This window comes from Podarcis muralis, chromosome 2 (genome assembly GCF_964188315.1).
Source record: "Podarcis muralis chromosome 2, rPodMur119.hap1.1, whole genome shotgun sequence".
Classification (NCBI taxonomy): domain Eukaryota; kingdom Metazoa; phylum Chordata; class Lepidosauria; order Squamata; family Lacertidae; genus Podarcis; species Podarcis muralis.
Window position 1 is genome coordinate 111878551 of NC_135656.1, and position 25753 is coordinate 111904303.

Genomic DNA, 25753 nt, shown 5'->3' on the forward strand with positions numbered 1-25753 from the left:
ACTAGGGCTGTTCAGAGCTGCAAAGGAACTAGCTGGCGGAGGTTTGGCTTCTCCTGTGGCCCAGAAGAGTGGGGAAGAGAGAAAGTAAGGAAGAGGAAAAGACTGCAGACGAGTGAGAGACAGAAAGGTGAGCAGGAAAAGCCAGTGCCAGCCTGTTTATTTATTTCTCTGTCTTTTCTTCTTGCCCTCTTTCTCTCCACCTGATTCAATCTCTTGCTGACTCTCTGTATACTTTGTCTGGAGGGAATCAGTTGCCTCACTCTTCTTCATGTAAGACACAGAGAGACGGACAGGGAGGCTGTGTCTACACAGTACATTTAAGGCAAAACCTGCCCCACCCACCCCCCAGGCTGGGAACTGTAGTTTTGTTAAGGGTGGTGGGAATAGCAGCTCTGTGGGGAGTGAACTACGGTTCTTTGGAAAGGGGGAGCATGCTTTGTGTGTTTTGTAAATATATGACAGGCACGCAGTGCCAGTACACTTTGATTATCTTTATTGAATCAGTTTCCTCATTCTTTTTTTGCCTAGGAGTGGGCGGCGGAGGGGGGGGGAGAGGTGGAAATCTTCCAGCACTTTAAGAGGCAAATGATTTATTGTGGTCCATACCTGAGCCACAGCAAATCCTGTTAACAGCACAATCTTAGCCACGTTTACTCAGAAGGATATCCTATTTGATTTAGGATGGCAGCTGTAGCACTTTGAATACTCTTTTTTTAAAAAAAAATTAAAAACCCCTTTGCTGTCAGAGACACATCTAGCTTCCCTTCTTAAATCTCTGTGACCCCAGTTTTGTCCCCATTTTTGAATCTATCCCTCCCTCCCTCCATCTCAACATTGCCATATCCCTCTCCCCATTCTCAAAGACTGAGATCAGATAATATTTTTAAATCAAACAGAAATGCAGAACCGTCACCGTTATTATTATTATTATTATTATTATTATTATTATTATTATTCACAGTTTAGATATGTGCTAAGGCGATTTGCAGACATACAATGAAAACAGTACACCCCCCTCCCCAGAATATTTATTTATTTATTCCAGAAAATTTACACACCACTTGATTGTTTAAAAACACACCAAAACCCCCCCCAACAACCCTCAAAGTGGTTTACGAAAAGAAAAAACGAAAAGAAAAGTAAAGTAAAGAGAAAAAGAAAGAAAAGAAAGCCTTACTTTAAAACATATAAAACTTAAAATACTAAAGCGGATTAAAATTACCTCAGCTTTCTAATCCTCTGGGTGGACTTGTCTAAACAGGACTGCTTTTAGCTGGTGCCGGAAAGTGTATGGCGAAGCTGTCTGCTTAATATCAAGTGGCAGGGAGTTCCAAAGCCCAGTTGTTGCCACACTTACAAAAGCAGAACGGCTACTATTGGGAGGGGGGGGGACTTAGCATTTATGTTTGTTATTATCCTGCATATTTTTGTGCTCTCATATTGTAAACTGCCCTACGATCTTCGGATGAAGGGCGGTTCAGAAATTTACAGATAAATATTAATGTAGGCACCTCCAGTAATGCCAATCCTGCCAACTGGAGCGGTCGGTTGGGCATGTGTGGGGCAAGGCGATCTTGTAAGTAAACTGTTCTCAAGTTATTAAGTGCCTTATATAATAACAGCAACACCTTGAATAGTAGCACCCAGTTGCAAATCCGGAAAAACGAACACCTACGGCCCAGCTGGACCTTTCTGCCCAGCTAGGAAAAAAAGCTTGCCCGAAACTATTGTCCCTGGAAGGTACAGATTGTGGGTGCAATCCTTGCTCCCCACAAACTGCAGACCCTCCAAGTATCCCTATTTTCCAAGGACAGCCCTGGAAACTGTCCCGGTTTCTGATTTGATCCTGGAATGTCCCGCTTTTCCTTAGGGTGTCCCTGTTTTCACTGGAGAAATGATGGAGGGTTTGGAGTTATGCAACCCCTGAGCCAAAGTAACTAGGCAACCTTTAGAAGACATCTGAAGACAGCCCTGTATAGGGAATTAAAAAATAAATGTTTTATTATGTTTTTGTTTGTTGGAAGCTGCCCAGAGCGACTGGGGCAACCCAGTCACATGGGTGGAGTATAAATTATAAAATTATTATAATTACTATTATTGTTATGGAGTAGGATGTCCCTATTTTCATCGGAGAAATGTTGGAGAGTATGTAATTTATCATCTGAAGGCAGCCCTGTACAGTGGTACCTTGGGTTACATACGCTTCAGGTTACAGACTCCACAGAAATATTACCTCAGGTTAAGAATTTTGCTTCAGGATGAGAACAGAAATCGTGCTCCGGCGGCGCGGCGGCTGCAGGAGGCCCCATTAGCTAAAGTGGTGCTTCAGGTTAAGAACAGTTTCAGGTTAAGTACAGACCTCCAGAACGAATTAAGTACTTAACCCGAGGTACCACTGTATAGAGAAGTGTTTGTTTGTCACACAAAAAACCCACGTTTAATGTTTTATTATGTTTTTATATATGTTTGAAGCTGCCCAGAGTGGGTGAGGCAACCAATAGAGATGGATGGGGTATTAACAACAAATTTAATATCATTATTATAATTATGGAATAGGATGCCCATATTTTCATCGGAGAAATGTTGAAGGGTATGAAATTGGAGGGGAGGGGGCTGTTTCTTTCCCTCTCTCAGTCCTCACCCTCCTCGTCTCCCATCCTTGCTGTGTCCCAGCTGGCTGATGTGCCCATGCCCAAGTTTGCTGCAAAGGAAAAGCCTCTTCTATCGCAGTCCCTTCAGATGGCCCCCTTGGTTTTTCCTTCCGTGCTTGTTGATGTTCCGGACATTCCTCGACCTTTCGGGTGGACGGACGGATGGACGAAATGAGTGGCTCTGGGGAGAGAGCCTCTAGGGATGGGGAGAGAGGACTGGGCCGGTTTGGCAGTGGGCTGTGTGCCCATGCGCACTGGACGAAGACGGGGAAGGAGCATAGCTGTCAACTTTTCCCTTTTCTTGCGAGGAATCCTATTCGGAATAAGGGAATTTCCCTTTTAAAAAAGGGAAACGTTGACAGCTATGGGAAGGAGAGAGGGCAGGCAGGCTTGTAGGGCACCGGCGCTGGGCTTCTCCCTTCCCTGCTTCGACTTTTCTGAAAGCACATGATTTACGTCTCAGCAGAGACATAAGCCAGAAACTCCGTCCCTGACCTTTCGCTGTCCCGTGGGGTACACACATGCATTAACTCTTCTTTCCCTGTAGCGACAGAAGGCTGGCTTGTCCCAGAAAGGCGAGGGGACGAGGAAGAGGAAAAGCCACGGCAGAATGCGGAATGCGCATCCGTTTATTACCAGTGATTACTTTCCAGCCAGGGATTTGCCAACCCAACCCGCTTGGGGAGGGCAGGTGCGGGTGCGCCACCCAAGTCCTCCAAGACATGGCAAACCAGTGTGCCGTGTGCCTGGCAAACCAGGGTGCCATAAGCTGCGAACAGGTGCACCACAGACAGATGGCTATGGGGCAGGACTCGGCGCAGGCGACTCAAGCAAGTGAGCCAAGCTGCATTTTACAGTGGTACCTCTGGATGCGAACAGGATCCATTCCAGAGCCCCGTTCGCAACCTGAAGTGAATGCAACCCGTGCCTGCGCATGCACGGGTTGCGATTCGCCGCTTCCGCGCATGCGTGTGATGTCATTTTGAGCGTCTGCGCATGCGCGTGTGGCGAAACCCGGAAGTAACGCATTCCGTTACTTCCGGGTCACCGCGGAGCGTAACCTGAAAACGCTCAACCTGAAGCATATTTAACCCAAGGTATGACTGGGACACGGGTGGCGCTGTGGGTTAAACCACAGAGCCTAGGACTTGCTGATCAGAAGGTTGGCGGTTCGAATCCCCGTGACGGAGTGAGCTCCCGTTGCTCAGTCCCTGCTCCTGTCAACCTAGCAGTTCAAAAGCACATCAAAGTGCAAGTAGTTAAATAGGGGGTAAACGGGAAGGTAAACAGCATTTCCGTGCGCTGCTCTGGTTCGCCAGAAGCTGCTTGGTCATGCTGGCCACATGACCTGGAAGCTGTACGCCGGCTCCCTCGGCCAACAAAGCAAGATGAGCACCGCAACCCCAGAGTCGGTCACGACTGGACCTAATGGTCAGGGGTCCCTTTACCTTTACCTTTACCTTTATGACTGTATAGGGGATGGCAACACCTTCCCACCAATATGTGTGTGTCTGTGTGTGTCTCCAAGGTCTCAGGCAGGGTCCGCCCGAGACCCATTCGCATCTTCTGCATGCAAGGACCTGCAGTATGTATAGTTTGGTCTAGGACGGGGGAGACTCGGCTTCAAATTCACTGTCAGGCATGACCTTGGGCTAGTTGCACATTGTTGTGAACTCTGCGGGGAAAGGAACGGATAGGCATTTACCAAATTCTGCCCTCTACCAATGAACTCTAGCTCTTCGCCATATAGAGCGGATTCCAGGAGCGAGTGGTCTGTGCTGCGTTTATTTATTTGTTGCATTTATTTATTTGCCCAGGTAGCTCGGTCAGTAGAGCATGAGGGTCTTATTTTCCGGGTCGTGCATTTGAGCCCCACGATGGGCAAAAGATTCCTGCATTGCAGGGGGTTGGACTAGATGACCCTCAGGGTCCCTTCCAAGTCCACAACTCTCTGATTCGAATTCTATGATTCTGTATCCTGCTGTTCCTCCAAATGGCGTCTGAGGCCTTTACAGGGGCGGCTCCCTGGTTGCGGAACACTTTCCTCAGGCATTTCATTAGCTTTTGCATAACTGTTTTAAATATTTTTTTATTACAGTGGTACCTCGGGTTACAAACACTTCAGGTTACAGACTCCGCTAACCCAGAAATAGTACCTCAGGTTAAGAACTTTACCTCAGGATGAGAACGGAAATCAGATGGCGGCAGCAGGAGGCCCCATTAGCTAAAGTGGTGCTTCAGGTTAAGAACGGACCTCTGGAACGAATTAAGTTCTTACCACTGTACAGTCATTTTAAACCATTACCTCTGTTGTGTAATAGCGGGTGAGATGGTGCTTTTTAACTTTTCAACTTTTAGCTTTTCTGATGTGTAAACGTAAGTTGTGGTAAGTTGGCAATTCCTTTATTCTTTTGTGCTGGTTTGGCTTTTCGCGTGGATGATGTATACTGTATTAACTGCTGTTGTGTGTGTGTGTGTGTGTGTGTGTGTACAGTGTTACCTCAGGTTAAGTACTTAATTCGTTCCGGAGGACCGTACTTAACCTGAAACTGTTCTTAACCTGAAGCACCACTTTAGCTAATGGGGCCTCCTGCTGCCGCTGCGCTGCTGCTGCACAATTTCTGTTCTCATCCTGAAGCAAAGTTCTTAACCCGAGGTACTATTTCTGGGTTAGCGGAGTCTGTAACCTGAAGCGTATGTAACCCGAAGCGTATGTAACCTGAGGTACCACTGTATATATGTACACACTCTTTTACTTAGTTTTGCATTTATATTACCTAGTGAATCTACATTATCCGGCAGCTAATAAATATAATGAATGGATATGTAAATAATACGGAACGACAGCCAACATTGCCTGAGTGGAAGTCTGCCTGTGCAATGGGACTTCCCCCTTTCACTGTCAGAGACAATATGTTTCCGAATACCAGTTGCTGGAAACCGCAGAAGCATGGAAAGGAGCTGTTGAGCTTCTGTTCTGCTTGTGGATCACTGTGAGAACAGGACGCAGCGGGAACAGAATTCATTTTATCTTATTTTCTTAGGATCTCACCCCATGTGCCTCCTTAAAATTGCTCCTGAGAGTCAGGGGCAGATTGTGGGGCACAGGTGTTGCCATGGGGGCAGGGGAGAGAAGTATATTATTATTATTATTATTATTAGTGCTATTTTTCTAGAAAAAGAGGTGCCAGAACTCAATTCCTGTAGGTTCCCCCTGAAAAAAAACCCTGGTGGTTGTTGTTGTTATGTATTATTATTATTATTATTATTATTATTATTATTACCCCACCCATCTGACTGGGTTGCCCCAGTCACTCTGGGTGGCTTCCAACATATAGGAAACCATAATAAAACATTAAGCATTTTTTTTTATTAAAAAAACCCCTTGCCTAAAAAGGGCTGCCTTTAGTTGTCTTCCAAAGGTTGCATAGTTAAAGGTAAAGGGACCCCTGACCGTTAAGTCCAGTTGCGGATGACTCTGGGGTTGCGGCGCTCATCTCGCTTTATCGGCTGAGGGAGCCGGCGTGCAGCTTCCGGGTCATGTGGCCAGCATGACTAAGCCACTTCTGGCAAAACCAGAGCAGCGCACGGAAACGCCATTTACCTTCCCGCCGGAGTGGTAAACTATTTATCTACGTGCACTTTGACGTGCTTTCGAACTGCTAGGTTGGCAGGAGCAGGGACCGAGCAATGGAAGCTCACCCCGTCAAGGGGATTCGAACTGCCGACCTTCCGGTCGGCAAGCCCTAGGCTCAGTGGTTTTGACCACAGTGCCACAATAACCGTTTTATTTCTTCATTCTGTTGGTGGATAGACAACGTCTGGTATCTCCCAATTTTTGTGTGTGTGTTGGACATCCTATTGGAAGCAAAGTTGTCTGTGTGTGCGCTCACTCGTGTGTGTATTCCCACACATGCAATAGCATATGGCTGTGTGGGCAGTCATTCACCTGACCTCCCGTTGCTCATGTCGCTGCTGTATACAGGGATGAAGAACAGGAGGGGTCAGGCAGCCATGAGGTCGGTGTGGTGCAAGCACATCGGCAGAGCCAACCCAGTGTGTTTCCACTGTGTTGTCTCTTCCTCCTCCTACTCACCCCTTCTCCCGCCTGTCTCCGTATGACACAGGTGACCAGAGGTCAGGCCAATGCCCTCCCTCTGCCATCACATTATTGTTTAAAGCCCTAAATGACATAGGGCCCTAAATATCTGAAAGACTCCTCCTTCCCTATAGAGTAGACACTCTTGCTCCAATGGGGCCCTCTTGGTGGTTCCCCCACCCATAAGAGTTCAGGTGTTGGTGGACCCAATATTGTGGGACTCCCTCCCCACAGAATTGCATCTGGCACCTTCATTATATCGTTTCCACTCTATGCTGAAGAAGACACACCTCACTGCCTTAGGTTTTTTTTTGGGGGGGGGGGGGGGCGTTCCAGGACACATTCCATTTCTGTGGCCGTAATTTGCTTTAACTGTTTTTAATATGGAATTTCAAATCTCTGCCACCTGCCTTGGGACCTGATGGTGAAAGGAGGTACTAAAAGGAAATAATAATAATACTGTAAGAAAATGATAATAATGTACATATACAGTCGTACTTTGGAACTCGAACAGAATCTGTTCCAGAAGTCTGTTCGAATTCCGAAACGTTCGGAAACCAAGGTGCGGCTTCCAATTGGTTTCCAATTGCGCAGGCACGTTGGAAACAATAGTGGAAGCCGCACCGGACATTCAGCTTCCAAAAAAAAGTTTGAAAACCGGAACAGTCACTTCTGGTTTTTGATCGTTCAGGAGACAGAACATTTGACTCCCAAGGCATTTGGGAGCCGAGGTACAACTGTACACACAGTGCAAACAGTTAATCTGGTAAAATTTGACCTGAGGTAAAAATTCTCTCCTGCCCTCCCACCAGGGCCAATACTTAGTCCCCTAGCCAAAAGGTGAGCAAATCTTTCACCCAAAGAATCTTCCAGAAGGAACTGAACACAGGGCAGGCGGGCATGTTTGTTTGTGTATGAGAGACCAAGAGTACCATCGACATTTAAAAGTTTCCTCACCACTAAATCAGTCCACCACATCTGAAATGTCTCGCAAGCTGAGCCTGTCCGCGCTGCACTTAAAGAATGATGGAAATCAAACAACAGGATTAAAAGGAGGCGGGAAAACATTCCTGACTTCAGTTGGCCAAAATGGAGGCTCCAGGGCACGAGCATATACGGCTTCCTGCTACCGAGTCAAACCATAATGCCCATTTATGATCTGCCAGCCGTTCTCTGAGGCATCATAAGCAAGAGAGGAGACACTGGATTTCATTTGAATTTGATTTTTATAAGCTGGTTTTTATAAGCTCTCTTTTAAAGTCCCCAGGGCACCTCTCAGAAAGAATCCAATTTCCCTGTGAAAGAGGCTTCTATTTCCCCTTTCTCAGGGCGCTTGAGGATTAATTTGTTGTTGTTGTTTAGTCGTTTAGTCGTGTCCGACTCTTTGTGACTCCATGGACCAGAGCACGCCAGGCACTCCTGTCTTCCACTGCTTCCCGCAGTTTGGTCAAACTCATGCTGGTAGCTTCGAGAACACTGTCCAACCATCTCGTCCTCTGTCGTCCCCTTCTCCTAGTGCCCTCCATCTTTCCCAATATCAGGGTCTTTTCCAGGGAGTCTTCTCTTCTCACGAGGTGGCCAAAGTATTGGAGCCTCAGCTTCAGGATCTGTCCTTCCAGTGAGCACTCAGGGCTGATTTCCTTCAGAATGGAGAGGTTTGAGGTTCTTGCAGTCCATGGGACTCTCCAGAGTCTCCTCCAGCACCAGAATTCAAAAGCATCAATTCCTTGGTGATCAGCCTTCTTTATGGTCCAGCTCTCACTTCCATACACCACTACTGGGAAAACCATAGCTTTTACTATACGGACCTTTGTTGGCAAGGTGATGTCTCTACTTTTTAAGATACTGTCTATGTTTGCCATCGCCTTTCTCCCAAGGAGCAGACGTCTTTTAATTTCGTGACTGCTGTCACCATCTGCAGTGATCATGGAGCCCAGGAAAGTAAAATCTCTCACTGCCTCCATTTCTTCCCCTTCTATTTGCCAGGAGGTGATGGGCCCAGTGGCCATGATCTTCGTTTTTTTGATGTTGAGCTTCAAACCATATTTTGCGCTCTCCTCTTTCACCCTCATTAAAAGGTTCTTTAATTCCTCCTCACTTTCTGCCATCAAGGTTGTGTCATCTGCATATCTGAGGTTGTTGATATTTCTTCCAGCAATCTTAATTCCAGCTTTAGTGTTTCTTTATTAATTGTGTGAGGGGTGGGGTCTTGAACTTAGTTTGTTTTCGTGAGGGAGCTGAAGGTGCGGGTGTGTTTCTCCCTTCCAACTAAACATTTCTCCAGCGTTCAGCAGCCTCCCCAGGTGCCTGCACTTCCTGATCTGAAAAAGTCTGATGGGAGGGTTTCTCTCCCACGCACCCAGGAAGGCTGCAGAGGGCAGACCAATGGGAATTTTTTAGACACTCACACTGTCGGCCACCTCAACAGTAAGATAAGCATAGTAGCAGCCAGTGGGGCGACACTGGTGGGATACTGCTGGTGAGGCTGCGTTGATCTTCTGGCTTCTCAATGCTATGCGTCACTCCTGGTTACTGAGAGGGGGGCTGACAGGAGATAGTTCAGCATGGTGCAAGCACAGCACCAGAAATGTCAATTTGGCTCGACTGCTGTGCCCACAATACAGGATGCAGCTGCAGCCATAAGCAGAGGGGACAAGATGAGAGCTCTCCCAAAAAGCACCCCCAAAGCTGTGGCAGCTCTCTACAGTTTTACAGGTAGAAGTTGTGTGTGTGTGTGTGTTATATTTTTTTTTATTTAAACAAGAAGAAAAACTGGCAGATAACATAAACGCACATAATGAAAATACGCAGTTAAGCAATTTCATCTGAACATTAAAAAAGAAAAAGATCTGCCATTAAAACGTACAATAAAATAAGCCCATAAAAACAGCAAACAATAAAAAGAGTTAGAACAGCCATTAAAAGCAATAAAACGCAAGAGGTTCATGAAATCGGGGGGGGGGGGGGAGGTGTGCCTGTCCAAACTGCTATGTCCTAAACAGATGAAGTCTCCTGGCTATTGGCAGGGAAGACGTTCCGCAGTGTTGCTTCTGCCAGTGGAAAAAGCCTATCTCTCTCTGACTACAAGCTGATAATCATCAGGTTGTGCAATTAATGTGGGTTTGGGGCTCTTTTTACCGCGAAGCGGCTTTTGAAATCCAACTGCACGCTCCATAAACAGGCTGTCTGGAAGAGGCTGTGTCCCCTGCCTCGTTCTGTAAAGTGTAGGGTTACTAAAGGCATAACACAACCGCCACACTGTCCTGCAATAGCAACCAGTGAAGTTGAGTCTGGAGAGAAAGAGGGGAGAGCAGGGGAACTTGCAGAATAATGACGTCATACCATTCACTGAATGCCCCCCACCACCACATTAATTGGGGTGGAAGCGTAGCTGGTAAGGGGAGCCATGGGAAGACATGCGACAACGCTTCAGGTTCTGCTGTAGAAGAGCCTGGAAGTTTATGACAAAACCTATTTATTTGTAGGATTTATAGCATTCCTTACCTGCCCACCCACCATCGGAGGTGGAAAGGAGCAGCATGAAGGAGGCTTGCAAAGCATGGGCCTGGCTCATAGCTGTCAACTTTTCCCTTTTCTTGTGAGGAATCCTATTCGGAATAAGGGAATTTCCCTTTAAAAAGGGGAAACATTGACAGCTATGGCCTGGCTATGTCACTGGGAACCCCGTGCAAGGGATTTTGGCAGGTGGGTGTGGCATCCCATCTGTCAATCATGTGGTCTCTTAATGACATCACACGATTACAAGGCGAGTTGTCCAGTCCACCTGTCAAAGCTGGCCAGTGGGATGAGGGCAGATAAAGATCTGGGCCCCAGGTCCAAAAGGGTTCTCCAGTCCTGCCTTGAAGTATTCTTTAACCAGCTTCAACTCCATTTTGCTTGTACAGTCATGCCTCAGGTTACAGACACTTCAGGTTGCGTTTTTTCGGGTTATGGACCCGCCGAAACCCGGAAGTACCAGAACAGGTTACTTCTGGGTTTCGAGGGTCGCACATGCGCAGAAGTGCTAGATCGCGCTTTGTGCATGCGCAGAAATGCCAAATTGCAACTCACACATGCGCAGACGCGCCGCTGCAGGTTGCAAACGTGCATCCCACACTGATCACGTTCGCAACCCAAGCATCTACTGTATTCATTTTTGGTTCACATTTGTCATGGCCAATGACTAGTAAAGGGACCCCTGACCATTAGGTCCAGTCGTGACCAACTCTGGGGTTGCGGTGCTCATCTCACTTTATTGGCCGAGGGAGGTGGCGTTTGTCTGCAGACAGCTTCCGGGTCATGTGGCCAGCATGACTAAGCCGCTTCTGGCGAACCAGAGCAGTGCATGGAAACGCTGTATACCTTCCCGCCGGAGCAGTACCTATTTATCTACTTGCACTTTGACTTGCTTTCGAACTGCTAGGTGGGCAGGAGCAGGGACCAAGCAATGGGAGCTCACCCCATTGCGGGGATTCGAACCGCCGACTTTCTCATCGGCAAGTCCTAGGCTCTGTGGTTTAACCCACAGCGCCACCCATGTCCCTCCAATGACTAGTACAATAAAGTTATTTGGATTGTATTGAGAACCGGCTTCAGCTCTCCACAGAGATGGTCTGGCTGGTTCCTTCACTGTTTTGCTGGTATGATTCCATCACATACCAGCAAATTCAAGCTATAGCATTTGGAGGAATGTAAGGGACATAGCTCACCAGCAGAGTATCTGGCTTTGCATATGGAAGATTCTAGGTTCAATCCCTGGTATCTACAGGAAAAGCTGTGAGAGATCCCAGCTAGAAATTCTGAAGAGCCTCTGCCAGCCAGTGTAGGCTAGGTGGACCAATGGCCAGACTCATCATAATGCAGTTTGAAAAAATGTTTGCCTGCCCGCCTCCAAAACAAACTGGAACGGCGGGATTTTTGTGGTCAGAAAAGTGTGGGAAGATGCACTTGAAAGTGCTGGGCAACCATGACATCGCTCAGTGTCATGTAACCTGCACACAAACAAAAAAATAGCATTGCTTTTTAACCTCTGTGTGAATTTTGTGCTGGCAAATCGGGGCGAACGGTCCGGAAACAGGATGTCTGGGTAGGGCCCCTGCTTAAAGATTTGAGGTCCTCGTCCTAGCCTTGGTTATCTGTCAGGACAACCAATGTTGTTTCACGGGCAAAAACCAGGCCAGAAACTAGATTGGATGAAGATTGGAGGGAGTGATGTTTTGGAATAATTCCAGATCAAATGCCTGCTTGGCCCACGAAGCATCTTCCACAGGCGGCCTTGATCTTATCCGCTTTCCTCGGCCCAACTTCTGGTGCCTGGTTCCGTTTGGGCAGTTGGTGGAGTCAAGGAAGAGCTGAATTCTCTTCCACCTGCTCCCTGCTATGTTCTGCAAGGGCAATCCTGAGTTGAAGAAGGAGGAGAAAACAGGCAGTGGATGTTAGAATTCCTGAGCTATGATTGCAGTCATGAGATTGTTGTCACCCCCATGACTGGTTGTAAGAAGGCAGGCAGATGGGAGCCCAGACTGAGGTTGGTGGGGCACCACCCCCATTTAGCTTAACCGACCAGCCTTGCCTGCTGCTGTTCAGTACGGTTGCCTATGACGTAGGTGACATTCTGGAAAGCATTCGCGACAAGGGAAACGATGGTAATAAAGGGTGGGTGGACCAAGAGCAGGGGTCAGCAAACTTTTTCAGCAGGGGGCCAATCCACTGTCCCCCAGACCTTGTGGGGGGCCAGACTATATTTTGGAGGGGGAAATGAACGAATTCCTATGCCCCACAAATAACCCATTTTAAATAAAAGCACACATTCTACTCATGTAAAAACACCAGGCAGGCCCCACAAATAACCCAGAGGTGCATTTTAAATAAAAGGACACATTCTGCTCATGTAAAAACACGCTGATTCCCGGACCGTCCCTGAGCCAGATTTAGAACACGATTGGGCCGGATCTGGCCCCCGGGCCTTAGTTTGCCTAGCCATGACCAAGAGGAATACAATTCATCTCCACATGTCTTTCCATCATTGATGCCAAGACCCGGCCAGATAATTCTTTAATGAGCTTCTCTCAGATATTATCTGCCTTGGAGAGATTCCCAGCGAGAGAGCAAATGGATGGGATCCCTGCAGGCCATTGTCTGACAGCGCAATGCTCTGCGCATTTCCTCAAAAGTAACCCCCACCGATTCCAGTGGGGATTACTCCCAGGAAAGTAGGCATTGGGTTGTGGCTTAAGTGAAGAGAGGAAGGTGCTCAGAGCCTGGGTGGCTCAAAATTTTGAGGGGCTCAAAATAACATCTATTTCTGACTGGCCATTAGCCTGGCGATCTAGAGAGTGTGAAGACTTGATGTGCCCCCGGCAATCTGTAGGAACTTCCCATCATCCTCCGGAGTTCACAGGGGCCCTGTGGCAAAAATAAGAGACACTCATGTGGAGACCCGCTCCCTAGAGATTGGAAGCTTGACAAATACAGTGGTACCTCAGGTTACATACGCTTCAGGTTACATACGCTTCAGGTTACATACGCTTCAGGTTACAGACTCCGCTAACCCAGAAATAGTGCTTCAGGTTAAGAACTTTGCTTCAGGATGAGAACAGAAATCGTGCTCCAACAGCACGGTGGCAGCAGGAGGCCCCATGAGCTAACGTGGTGCTTCAGGTTAAGAACAGTTTCAGGTTAAGAGCAGACCTCTGGAACGAATTAAGTACTTAACCTGAGGTACCACTGTACCGAATTAGAAAATGTGCCAACAATGCTTTGGACGATTCTTTCAAACTGATGTGTAAAACCCAACCTTGGTCATCCCTTTAGCTCCTGGTTAAAGGCACCCCTATTTTCTGCAAAGTCTAAGGCTTTCCTTGTTTTCATGTTTTGTATAAAGCGTTTGCATGGCCCATCAGAGGGTGGCAACACGAGAACGGGGCCTTCTCTGCGGTGGCTCCCCATCTGTGGAATGCTCTCCCCAGGGAAAATCGCCTGCTACCTTCATTTATACACCTTTAGGCACCAGGCAAAAGCGTTCCTTTTTAACCAGGGCTTTGGTTGATCCGATTGACATCCTATGCCATTTTAAAATGTGTTTTTATGGGGGCGGAGCTATTGGGTTGTTGTTTTTTATTAGGTATTTTGTGGTTTTATATCTTGATTTTATTCTGTGAGACCCCTGGGTATAGGGCGGTATTTAAATTCAATAAATAATGATGATGATTTTATGGGGGGGGCTCTTGGGTTGTTGTTTTTTATTAGGTATTTTGTGGTTTTATATCATGATTTTATTCTGTGAGACCCCTGGGTATAGGGCGGTATTTAAATTCAATAAATAATGGTGATGATTTTATGGGGGGGGGGGGGCTCTTGGGTTGTTGTTTTTATTAGGTATTTTGTGGTTTTATATCTTGATTTTATTCTGTGAACTGCCCTGAGACCCCTGGGTATAGGACGGTATATAAACTCAATAAATGCTGATGCTGCTGATGCCATAGAGTTCTCTGAAATTGCTTATACTATCCTTCCTCCTTCTCCCATTTCCCCTCAATTTTCTCAACCGTTCTTCCAAACTCTTCTTCCCTAGCTCACCTGTTTGTAGGACTGGTTATGTTATGTGTTGAAGTTCTGACCCTGGCCACCAGGGGTATCGTGTATATAGTTGTCACTCAGGTCCACGTCAGTTAATTTAGGCAGGAAACCCTGGGTTGTTGTTGTTACCATGTTGACTGCCAGCTGCCTTATAAAAGCAGGACGGCTGAGCTGTTTGTAGGCTAGTAGTTGGGCTACTAGGGGATGTGGATGGCGCTGTGGGTTAAACCACTGAGCCTAAGATTTGCCGAACAGAAGGTCGGCGGTTCGAATCCCCGCGACGGGGTGAGCTCCCGGTGCTCGGTCCCAGCTCCTGCCAACCTAGCAGTTCGAAAGCACGTCAAAGCACGGCGGGAAGGTAAACGGCATTTCCATGCGCTGCTCTGGTTCGCCAGAAGTGGCTTAGTCATGCTGGCCCCATGACCCAGAAGCTGTACGCCGGCTCCCTCGGCCAGTAAAGCGAGATGAGCACTGCAACCCCAGAGTTGGCCACGACTGGACCTAATGGTCAGGGGTCCCTTTACCTTTACCTTAGTTGGGCTACTGGACATTTAAACCAAAATAGCCATAATTTCTCTCTCTCTCTCTCTCTCTCTCTCCCTCTCTCTCACAGATGCTAAGCCCCCTCCAGAAATGTGGCTCCGAAGGCTGCCTGGTGGACTGTGATTTTTTCCCTTGGCACAGGAGCACCCTCCGAAGGCAGCACCAGAGCTTCGAGGAGTCGGAGTCCGGGGGTGACCACGAGGCTCCCACCCAGGAGAAGCCCTCCCCTCCCAGCATCCTCTTGGAGGGCGCAGAAGTGTCCACCTGCCTCCAGATCCCCCTGCAAGACCCCGGAGGGGTGTGGCGATCCCGCAGCGAGGGCCGCCTGGACCAAAAGGGGGTGCCGTGCCCAGGGGAGACCGAGGTGGTGGACAAAACAGGAAGCGGGTGGAGCTTGCCGTCCCCCAAGTCTTTGAGGAAAGAGCGGCGCCTCAGAGGGAGAGTTGCGGCGGCCAAGCAGCACTTGAGGAATCTCTTCGGAGGCTCCAACAAAGTCAGTGGGCGGCCATTACTCCTCCTCGCACGGCACTGCCATGTTTCCAGCCCTTTTGTTAATAATAATAATAATAATAATAATAATAATAATAATAATAATAAATTTTTATTTATACCCTGCCCCTCCCAGTTCAGAAAACCGGGCTCAGGGCGGCTAACAACAAACTTAAAACCCTTAATTGATGCAACAAAAAACAGCATAAAATGCAGTATAAAACGCGAATAACAATAAATTCAGAATTCAAAAATCAATTTAGGGGGGAAATCCATTCAATAGACATTAGATGATCAACAGGGCTAGCTGGCTAAATTAGTCCTATTTGGGCCAGTGAGGAGACCAGGGGAGAATTAGCTGTGGGATCCCAGAGCGGGTAATCTTCATAAAAAGGGGAGGGGGAGGGAAGGAAGGGGAATAAAAGATCAGACTAAGTTCAAATTAAAGGCCAGGTGGAATAGCTCTGTCTTACAGGCCCAGCAGAAGGAACTTAAATCCTGCAGAGACCTAGTCTCATGGGACAGCATTCCACCAGGTCGGAGCCATCACTGAAAAGGCCCTGGCCCTGGTGTAGGATAACCTGACTTCCTTAGGGTCCAGGACCTCTAAACTATGACTATTCATGGACCTTAAAGTCCTCTTACTGTCCATCTTTCTTCTTTCCACAAACCCACCCGCCACCGCACACCACTTCCAGGAGAAACTGCGAGTCCAGATTCTATTTTATTTTAGCTCGGTTGTATAAATATTTTAGTGTCTTTGTTCCCAATGGTTTTAATCTCTGGAATTTCCTGCAGTGAAAAAAAGAGAAAGCGAGACAGAAAAGCACATCCTGAGGCGAAATAGAAAGCTGATAATTCATTACCAAGGAAGGGTTATGCCAAAGGGCCTGGGAGCCTGGACTCCTGGGTTCTCTAGAGGGGGACCAGAGACTAATAAGTGATGCAAAGATCTGAGAGGCAAAGTCCTTTGTCTAGTAGGTTTGCTGATGCCATTGTAGCTTAACTGACTCCTGTGGCTGGGAGTACTGTGAGGGGATGGGACCTTGAAACCTCTTGTGAGTTAAGTGACTCACTGATTGAATAATAATAATAATCAATACAGTAGAACCTCGGGTTTCAAACGCTTCAGGTTACAGACTCAGCTAACCCGGATGTAGTACCTCGGTTTAAAAACTTTACCTCAAGATGAGAACAGAAATTGCACGGCAGCAGCGGGAGGCCCCATTAGCTAAAGGGATACCTCAGGTTAAGAACAGTTTCAGGTTAAGAAGGGACCTCCAGAACGAATTAAGTTCTTAACCAGAGGTACCACTGTAACAACATTTACATATTAAGGAGAATTGTCTTGGATGACCTTTACAGAGGGCTCATTCCCCCCCCCCCTTTAAATGTTTTGAGAACCTAAATAATAATCATGATATGTATATCCCGCCCATCTAGCTGGGTTTCCCCAGCCACTCTGGGCAGCTCCCAACAGAACACTAACAACAGAATAAAAACTTCTAACATTAAAAACTTCCCTAAACAGGGCTGCTTTCAGATGTCTTCTAAAAGTCAGGTAGTTGTTTATTTCCTTGACATCTGGTGGGAGGGCGTTCTACAGGGAGGGTGCCACTACCAAGAAGGCCCTCTGCCTGGCTCCCTGTAACCTCACTTCTCGCAGGGAGGGAACCGCCAGAAGGCCCTCAGAGCTGGACCTCAGTGTCCGGGCTGAACGATGGGGGTGGAGACGCTCCTTCAGGTATACTGGACCGAGGCCGTTTAGGGCTTTAAAGGTCAGCACCAACACTTTGAATTGTGCTCGGAAACATACTGGGAGCCAATGTAGGTCTTTCAGGACCGATGTTATATGGTCTCGGCGGCCACTCCCAGTCATGTCTGGGCTTTATATCTCAAGATATAAAGACAGCCCTGTGCATAAGGTGAGGTGACTCTAGCCCTGAATTCAGTGAAATTCAGGGAGTGGCATAAAATCCCCTGGCCTCTGGAAGTGGTTGTGGGACCCTGGGCACCTGGGTCCCTTGGGGCATCACAGAACTTGAACTTGTTTCTGTGTTTCAGTCTCTGGCGTCGAGTGTGGAATCGGATCTGGGATCAGAAGGTGACAGCAACTGCCAGGCACAACAGAGGCAAAAACGCCGCCGGTGAGTTGAGTAGCTAAAAGCAGAGCTATAATCTGCCAGATCCTGGTTTAAATCTCACCTCCTCCTTCGACTTGCTGGGTAGCTGTACTACAGTCATACCTTGGTTCTCAAACGCCTTGCAACTCGAACGTTTCAGCTCCTGAACCCCACAAACTCGGAAATGAGTGTTCCGGTTTGCGAACGTTTTTTTGGAAGCTGAGCATCCGTCACAGCTTCCGATTGAGTGCAGGAAACTCCTGCAGCCAATCGGAAGCCGCACCTTGGTTTTCAAACGTTTTCGGAAGTCGAACGGAGTTCCGGAACGGATTCCGTTCGAGAACCAAGGTACAACTGTATTCCTGAGCCTGCAGAATTTCATCTAAACCAGGTGAGGGCAGCCAATGGGTCTCAAACCCTTGGTGAGTTAGGGCTTCAGCGGATTGAGCAAACGGGACCCAATAGTGGGTCCAGTGGTCAAGAAGGCCGTTTCTGCATGTGCTGTAGAGGGAAGTGAGTGGCATATGGGGTTCGTCAACCTGGGAAGGTAGCCCATCTAGGAGAAGGAAAACCATGATGGCCTTGGAGGTCCCAGGCCACAGGGAGGTTAGGCTGGCCTCAACCAGAGCCAGGGCTTTTTCGGCCGTGGCCCCGATCTGGTGGAATGCTCTGTCACAAGAGACTAGGGCCCTGCGGGACTTGACATCTTTCCGCAGGGCCTGCAAGACAGAGCTGTTCCACCAGGCCTTTGGCCAGGGCACAGCCTGATCCCCTCCTTTGGTAATCCTCACAGAACTCTAGCCCAATAGATGCCATTAATTTGATTTTGAATTGATTTTAGAATGAATTGGTTTTAGAATGATGTGTTTACTTTTATTGTTAGCCACTCTGAGCCCAGTTTCAGCTGGGGAGGGCGGGATATAAATAAAATTTTATTATTATATGATGATGATGATGATGATGATGATCTTAAACCTCCACTGCTTTGTGGAAGATCTTCAGGAGAAGAAAAGGCTAAACAAATTCAGAGCAGAGTCCCTAAGACTGTTAGATGGTGCCTTCTATGCCTCCTTCCGGCAACTCCTGCAGCCAAGTTGGTGCCAAATGTTATCATAATTTATAATAATAATTCATTATTTATACCCTGCCCATCTGTCTGGGTCTCCCCAGCCACTCTGGTCGGCTTCCAACCAAATATCAAAATCAAATACAGAGCAAAATGTTGTTGCTCTGCTTTCCTTTGGACCACATCAGCAAGGCCAAGAGGGGAGTCTTGTCCTCTGGGCAGCCCAAGAACTCCAGACACACTGCCCAGGCCTGCGCCCCAGGGAAGGTCACTTTGGTGATGCTAAGGCAGCAGATTGGCTTCACCTCCTGTAGGCACAGTCCATTGTCTCTCAAGACAGAACAGATGCAGACAACAATCCCCAAGCCCCCAGGTCTGTAATACGGCAACGATAAATGCTAGCAGCCTGCCTTTCAAAGTTGTTGTAAAGATGACCAAAAGAACGTACCGTATTTTTCGCCCTATAGGGCGCACCAGCCCATAGGGCGCACCTAGTTTTTTCCCCAAGGCTTGTGGATAGCTTCCTGAAGCCTGGAGAGCGAGAGGGGTCGGTGCGCATCGACCCCTCTCGCTCTCCAAGCTTCAGCGAAAGCCTACATTCACCCCACAGGACGCACACACATTTCCCCTTCATTTTTGGAGGGGGAAAAGTGCGCCCTATAGGGCGAAAAACACGGTATCTACTGAGGCACTTCAGCAGGGAAAGGTGCTATAAAATGCTAAAGAGATTCTAACACCTATTTCTGATAAAGTTCCAATCTTGCCTTACATGTGGAAAATGGGGGTGATACTGTAGATCTACTTTGTAGGACTTACTGAGCTAAGAACAGGATCAGGCCAATGGCTCATCTGCTCCAGCTTTCAATAGTGTTCGTTGCCTGAACATGTCTTGGGTTGGACTTACTACTACTTTTCCAGTTGGTGCATGGCCCATAGCTTCCTGGTGCAATCCTGTAACTTTTTGTGCCCAATGTTCTGGTTTGTTTCCCACAACCTGCTTTTGTTGCACAGAAGCTCAGGAGTGGCTCCCTGGACACTAACATCAGAGGAGCACCGCAGAGCAACTAAGAAAGAGAAACAATGTGCAGATGGGCCAATATAAATGCATCTCTTATGCACTCTTGTTGCATCAATGATGTGTTGCAGAATATCCGGGGGGGGGGGGGGCGGACCCCACACCAATCTGAAGGTTGGCTTCCACTGTGTCTTTGCATTTGATTTACTTTTTCTTTCTTTCTTTTCAAAAGGAGGAAAAATAAAAGAAACTTCCTAAGGTTATGGAGCTCAGGGGGTAATGAAATTCAATCCCTAAGGTAATTTAGCTTTCTTATTCTAACAAGAATTGTGTGTGTGTGAGAGAGAGGGGGGGGGGTGAGGCTTCAGTGGACCATACAGTTATTATTCTGTATCTCTGTCAGGGCCGGCCCTACCATTAGACGAAGAGATGTGGGAGATGTTGGGCCAGGGCAGTAGTAGCAGCCCTGGCTTGTTCTCATAAGCCCCTCCCTGGACTACTCCCCTCTGTTGCAGGACAGAGCTGTGCATACTAGCCCGTCCCCCTAGACTAGCCTGCTGCCCCAGGTGTACACCATTGCATCACCAGTGCTCGTAGCAGAGTAAGATTTTTTCCATGAACACAGTTTTAACACTGAGTCCATAAGTGACTGTGGAGGCCAATTCTGGATCCACACGTCCTTCCACAGTGGGGACATAGGTTTCCGGGTGGGAGTTGATCGCGGTGAGGGTTTGCCAAGCGTGCTTTCCTCTTAGTACATTTCTCCCCAGTGTGGTGTAGTGGTTAAGAGCAGTAGACTCGTAATCTGGTAAACTGGGTTCGCTTCCTCGCTCCTCCACATGCAGCTGCTGGGTGACCTTGGGCTAGACACACTTCTCTGAAGTCTCTCAGCCCCACGTACCTCACAGAGTGTTTGTTGTGAGGGAGGAAGGGAAAGGAGAATGTTAGCCGCTTTGAGACTCCTTCGGGTAGTGATAAAGGGGGATATCAAATCCAAGCTACTACTCTTCTTCTTCTTCTTCTTCTTCTTCTTCTTCTTCTTCTTCTTCTTCTTCTTCTTCTTCTTCTTCTTCTTCTTCCCTTCCGTCCTGAGTTTGAGCATCTTCAAAGCCCATGACACCTTTGGTAAAGGCTGTTCTCCAACTGGAGCACTCGCAGGCCAGTGTTTCCCAGTTGTTGGTGTTTATACTACATTTTTAAAGATTTGCCTTGAGAGCATCTTTAAGCCTCTTTTGTTGACCACCGGCATTACGCTTTCCATTTTTAAGTTCAGAATAGGGAAGTTGCTTTGGAAGACGATCATGAGGCATCTGCACAACTTGACCGGCCCTGCATTACAGGGTGTAACCCTGCAAATCTATGATTCCATGGAAAGCTCTTAGTCCTGCTACTAAGTACCTGGACGGAAATGGCAAAGGAAGGCATTTTTTAAATCAAGAGGTGGAGGGGCGTGGGGAGGAGATGGATTGGTAATGGGGAAAATACATTTGTAATAAGCCAGCAATGAATCACATTGTTTTTCGTTTTTAATTTTTAATCCTTCTTGTTAACCCGTCCACTTAACCTCTTCTTCCAGGAAGAGCTATAGGCCATTTAGATCTGGTCTGGGGCCAAATCTCTTTTCAGAGTGGTCCTCGGTGCAGGGAATGTGTGTTCGTCTCGATGTTGTCGATTATCTGCCTGATTTCTGCGAGTGAATCTAGTAGAATTATGGGTTGGCCGGATAGAGACGGAGATTTGAGCTGTGGTGCAGTTATCAAAAATGGCCCATGGCTTAATGATCTTATGTGGAGCGGCCCTTTTGAGACAGCAATACGCATTACTTCCCTTGCCTCACAATGCAGCAAGCCGGCTCTGCTGCGTTTAAGGTCATTCCTGGTTATTTTGCCGAGTGGGAGTCTGGACCTGTGCCCTGAGGTTCCCCTCTGAAGGCGCCACAGGAGCTCACAGAAGAATATCAGCGTTCCTTTAGTGCAACTACCACCAACCTGTGGCGAGGCAAGATGGGATCTGTAGTCCAACAACATCCAGAATGCCACAGGTTCCCCAGTCCATGCTGTGAAGAGTAGGACCTGGGAGGCCTTATGGAACTCTGGCCAAATTGCTCCAGGGCTCAGAGGGCAGCCGGTTCCCAGTTGCTCAGACACTTTCTCTCTTATAGGCCGACTCCTGAGGAAGCGCAAGAATGGGCTGAATCTCTGGAAAAGTTACTGCTTCATCCATGTAAGTGTGTGGTTCAGAACCACAAAAAGTCTTTAGAAAAGCTGCCACAGCATATTATGTTATATTATATATATTATGTTATATTATATGCATTTTTATTATATTATATTATATTATATTATATTATATTATATTATATTATATTATAATTATTTAATTAATAATATTATTATAGATTACATTTGCCTACTTCCCTTTATTCACATAGAAATACAATCCCTCTCACTTTCCCTTTCCAAGAAACAAGAGCTGAAAATCTGAAGCAGAAAACAATTACCATATTTTTCGCTCTATAAGACGTGCCCGACCATAAGACGCACCTAGTTTTTAGAGCAGGAAAACAAGAAAAAATATATATTCTGAATCAATTGTTGTTGAAGAGGTTTTGCGCGGCTATCCCTGAAGCCAGAACAGGAAGAGGGATTGCTGCACAGCGATCCCTCTTGCTGTTCTGGCTTCAGCGAAAGCAACGCAGCCTGCATTCGCTCCATAAGATGCACACACATTTCCTCTTACTTTTTAGGAGGGAAAAGGTGCGTCTTATAGAGCAAAAAATACGGTATGTACAGAAATTTCATAGAATCGTGGAATTGTAGAGCTGGAAGGGAACCTAAAGGGTAATCCAGTCCAGCCTGCTGCAATGCCGAAATCTCAGCTAAAGCATTTGCACCCTTTATTCCAATAAAATAATTTGGATTCTTTGAGGGGAAACCCCTGACTCCTCCATCCCTCTTCCCTGCAGATGGACGGTCTGTCTTCCACGCTTTCCTCAAGTCAGAGTTCAGCGAAGAGAATTTGGATTTCTGGCTAGCGTGCGAAGACTACCGGAAGCTGCGAGGCTGCGACAAACTCCAGGACAGCGCCAAGAAGATCTATGACCAATACGTCACCATCCATGCCCCCAAAGAGGTAAGAGAACTGGGCTCGATAAGCACGCTTCCAAAACTATCCTCACCCAAAATGCCTTTTGAATGAGCTGGTCTTCTTTTCTGAGGTGGAGGCAGAGGGATGGGTTTGGTTTTCTTAACAAGGGGTTGGCCCAAGACATTTCGCCACCTGAAGCAGATCTTGACATGGCACCCCCCACCTCTGCGCCAGGGAAGAAAGGGTCAGGGAAGTTCTGCATCAGGAACAAGAGTGGGGGAGAAAGATTGGCATCGGGAGCTGCTGTGCCGCAGAACTCTGTCACCTGAGGCGGTCGCCTCACCTTGCCTCATAGGTGCGCCGGCCCTACACTGTGATGGTGTGGGTAAAGTCCTGGACTAGGACCTGGGAGACCAGGGTTTGAATCTCCACTCACCCAAGAAGCCTACTGAGTGACCTTGGGCCAGTCACTATCTCTCCTCCCTCACAGGGTCGTTGTGAGGAAAAAATGAAGAGGAGGAGAAGGGTGTATACCACCTTGAGGTGGAATATGAACGTATCATCGTCATCTGGGGGGGGGGGGGAAGACATGTGGTTTGACTATATGGTGTTGGATGTGACCCAAGTCACCAAATCATCTTCCTGCCAGTTCTCCACCTCTGCTCTACACCGCACTTTGCCTATGAGTTAATCCGGACCTAGTAATTTATTTTTATTTTTCCCAACTCCCTGCTTGACGCTACCTTTGGTATCCTACTGCCGTTTTGGCCACGCCTCTCCATCCCGACCCACAGACGATTGTTTTCAGTGCTCCAATTCTCCCCTGCAGCTATGACTGAATTATTATTATTATTATTATTATTATTATTATTATTATTATTATTATTATTAACACCCTGCCCATCTGACTGGGTTTCCAAAGCCACTTTGGGTGGCTCCCAACAGAATATTAAAGGTAAAGGTAAAGGGGCCCCTGACCATTAGGTCCAGTCGTGACTGACTCTGGGGTTGCAGCGCTCATCTCGCTTTACTGGCCGAGGGAGCCGGCGTACAGCTTCTGGGTCATGTGGCCAGCATGACTAAGCTGCTTCTGGCGAACCAGAGCAGCGCACGGAAACGCTGTTTACCTTCCCGCCGGAGCAGTATCTATTTATCTACTTGCACTTTTTGATGTGTTTTTGAACTGCTAGGTTGGCAGGAGCAGGGACTGAGCACCGGGAGCTCACCCCATCGCGGGGATTCGAACCGCCAACCTTCTGATCAGCAAGTCCTAGGCTCTGTGGTTTAACCCACAGCGCCACCCGCCTCCCATAACAAAATATTAAAAACATGGTAAAACACCAAACATTAAAATACTTCCCTAAACAGGTCTGCCTTCAGATGTCTTCTAAAAGTCAGGTAGTTGTTTATTTCCTTGACATCTGGTGGGAGGGCGTTCCACAGGGTGGGCGCCACTACCAAGAAGGCCCTCTGCCTGGTTCCCTGTGTGCTAGGCATTGTTTAAATCGCTGTAGCAACAGCCATTTCCTGGCATGTAACCTGACCGCTTCCATCTCATGTTTGCAGGTGAACCTTGACTGCCAGACCAGAGACATCACAAATCGGAACATTTTGCTACCCACTCGTTCGTGCTTCGAACAGGCTCAGCGGCGCATATACGGCCTGATGGAGAAGGACTCGTATCCCAGATTCCTCCGCTCCCTCCTTTACCAAACCTTGTCACAGCCTGACAGACACCAACCCAACGGGCCTGTGTAAACCAGCCATATTTGCCTTTCGTTCTTTGGAGAGGAGGCCCGTCTAGGAGAGGAGGAACCAAAGACGAAGACCTTCTTCCTGGACTTCCTCCCGCGGACTGTTTAGGATGTATGCAGCCCCAAAGCGGGAGAGATGGATTGGCCTGACGCTAACACCAATGCTGGCAAGGCTGTCGACTTGCCACCAGGGGCGGACTTGGGAAATCTTTCGTAATATGGCACCCTGCGTGAGGCCAAAATGTGGCGCCCCCAAGTGGATCTTCTCAATTGTGGATCTTCTCAGTTTTGCACCCCCTTGGCTCGTCGGCCTGTGTGGGGAAACGACCCGCACCACCCTAAATCTGGCTCTGTTGCCACACCGCCACGCCAATCTTTTCGTGGAGGAAAGAGCTCACGGAAAGTTGGAGCTGGTGCCCATTTGCCCATGGGCAGAACTTTTTGTGGATTGATGCAAAAAATAATAATAATACTAGAAGTATAGAATCACTGAGCTGTATGTGTTTTTTGTGTGTCTGCGATTCTGTTGCAACATTGGAATTTCCACATACAGTGGTACCTCAGGTTAAGTACTTAATTCATTCCGAAGGTCCGTTCTTAACCTGAAACTGTTCTTAACCTGAAGCACCACTTTAGCTAAGGTGGCCTCCTGCTGCCGCCGTGCCACCGGAGCACGATTTGTGTTCTCATCCTGAAGCAGAGTTCTTAACCCGAGGTACTATTTCTGGGTTAGTGGAGTCTGTAACCTGAAGCGTATGTGTCAGCGGCTGCCTCAGGTCCCAGCTCACAAAGGACCAACGCCAGTTGCTCTTTATAAACAAAAGTCTTTATTGTGGTTCATGGTTGGTTTGACATCCGTGGCGCGCAGCGCTACGTCTGAGTCCTTAGACCGGCGAAGTCCCGTCTGAATCCGCCCCTCCTTTACACCAGTTCAATACCCGAGCTTTGCTCCACCTCTTCCTTTCCTCCCTCTGCTCCTTTCGCCTCCGGGTCCTCCTGCCCTCTGGGGTCCCAACCCTCCTGGACTCTTCGGAGGCGGATTCTTCTGACTCCTCCCCCTGTCTCCGGCGGGCTTTGGGACCTGGCTCCCAATCCGGATTTTCTGCTGTCCCTCGCACCTCTACATTTGAACTTGGCGCTCGCGCCCAGCCGCCCACTTTCCTCCTAACGGCTACACTGCTCCCTTCACTGCTTTCTCCTTCCGGGAGGCTGGACGGCCCTGCTCTCTCCTCCGCCCCTCCACTCTCTGACGGAGGCGTGGTCAGTCCTGCCTCACTCTCTCCTCCTGCAGGAGGAGGCTTTTGTTCTAATCTGTGGGATTCTTCCCCCCCGCTGCGCTCTGGTGGGG

The 25753-nt window shown here is 48.0% G+C and overlaps 1 protein-coding gene across 1 annotated transcript; it reads left to right on the forward strand.

The window, feature by feature from the left end:
• On the forward strand, positions 1 to 24894 carry LOC114592056 (regulator of G-protein signaling 3-like). Its single transcript, XM_028719889.2, has 7 exons — positions 1 to 127; positions 14942 to 15364; positions 17425 to 17507; positions 19797 to 19862; positions 21726 to 21787; positions 22530 to 22696; positions 24218 to 24894. The coding sequence occupies exons 2-7, from the start codon at positions 14942 to 14944 to the stop codon at positions 24407 to 24409; spliced, it is 993 nt and encodes a 330-aa protein (XP_028575722.2). The 5' UTR covers positions 1 to 127; the 3' UTR covers positions 24410 to 24894.
• The last annotated feature ends 859 nt before the right edge of the window (positions 24895 to 25753 follow it).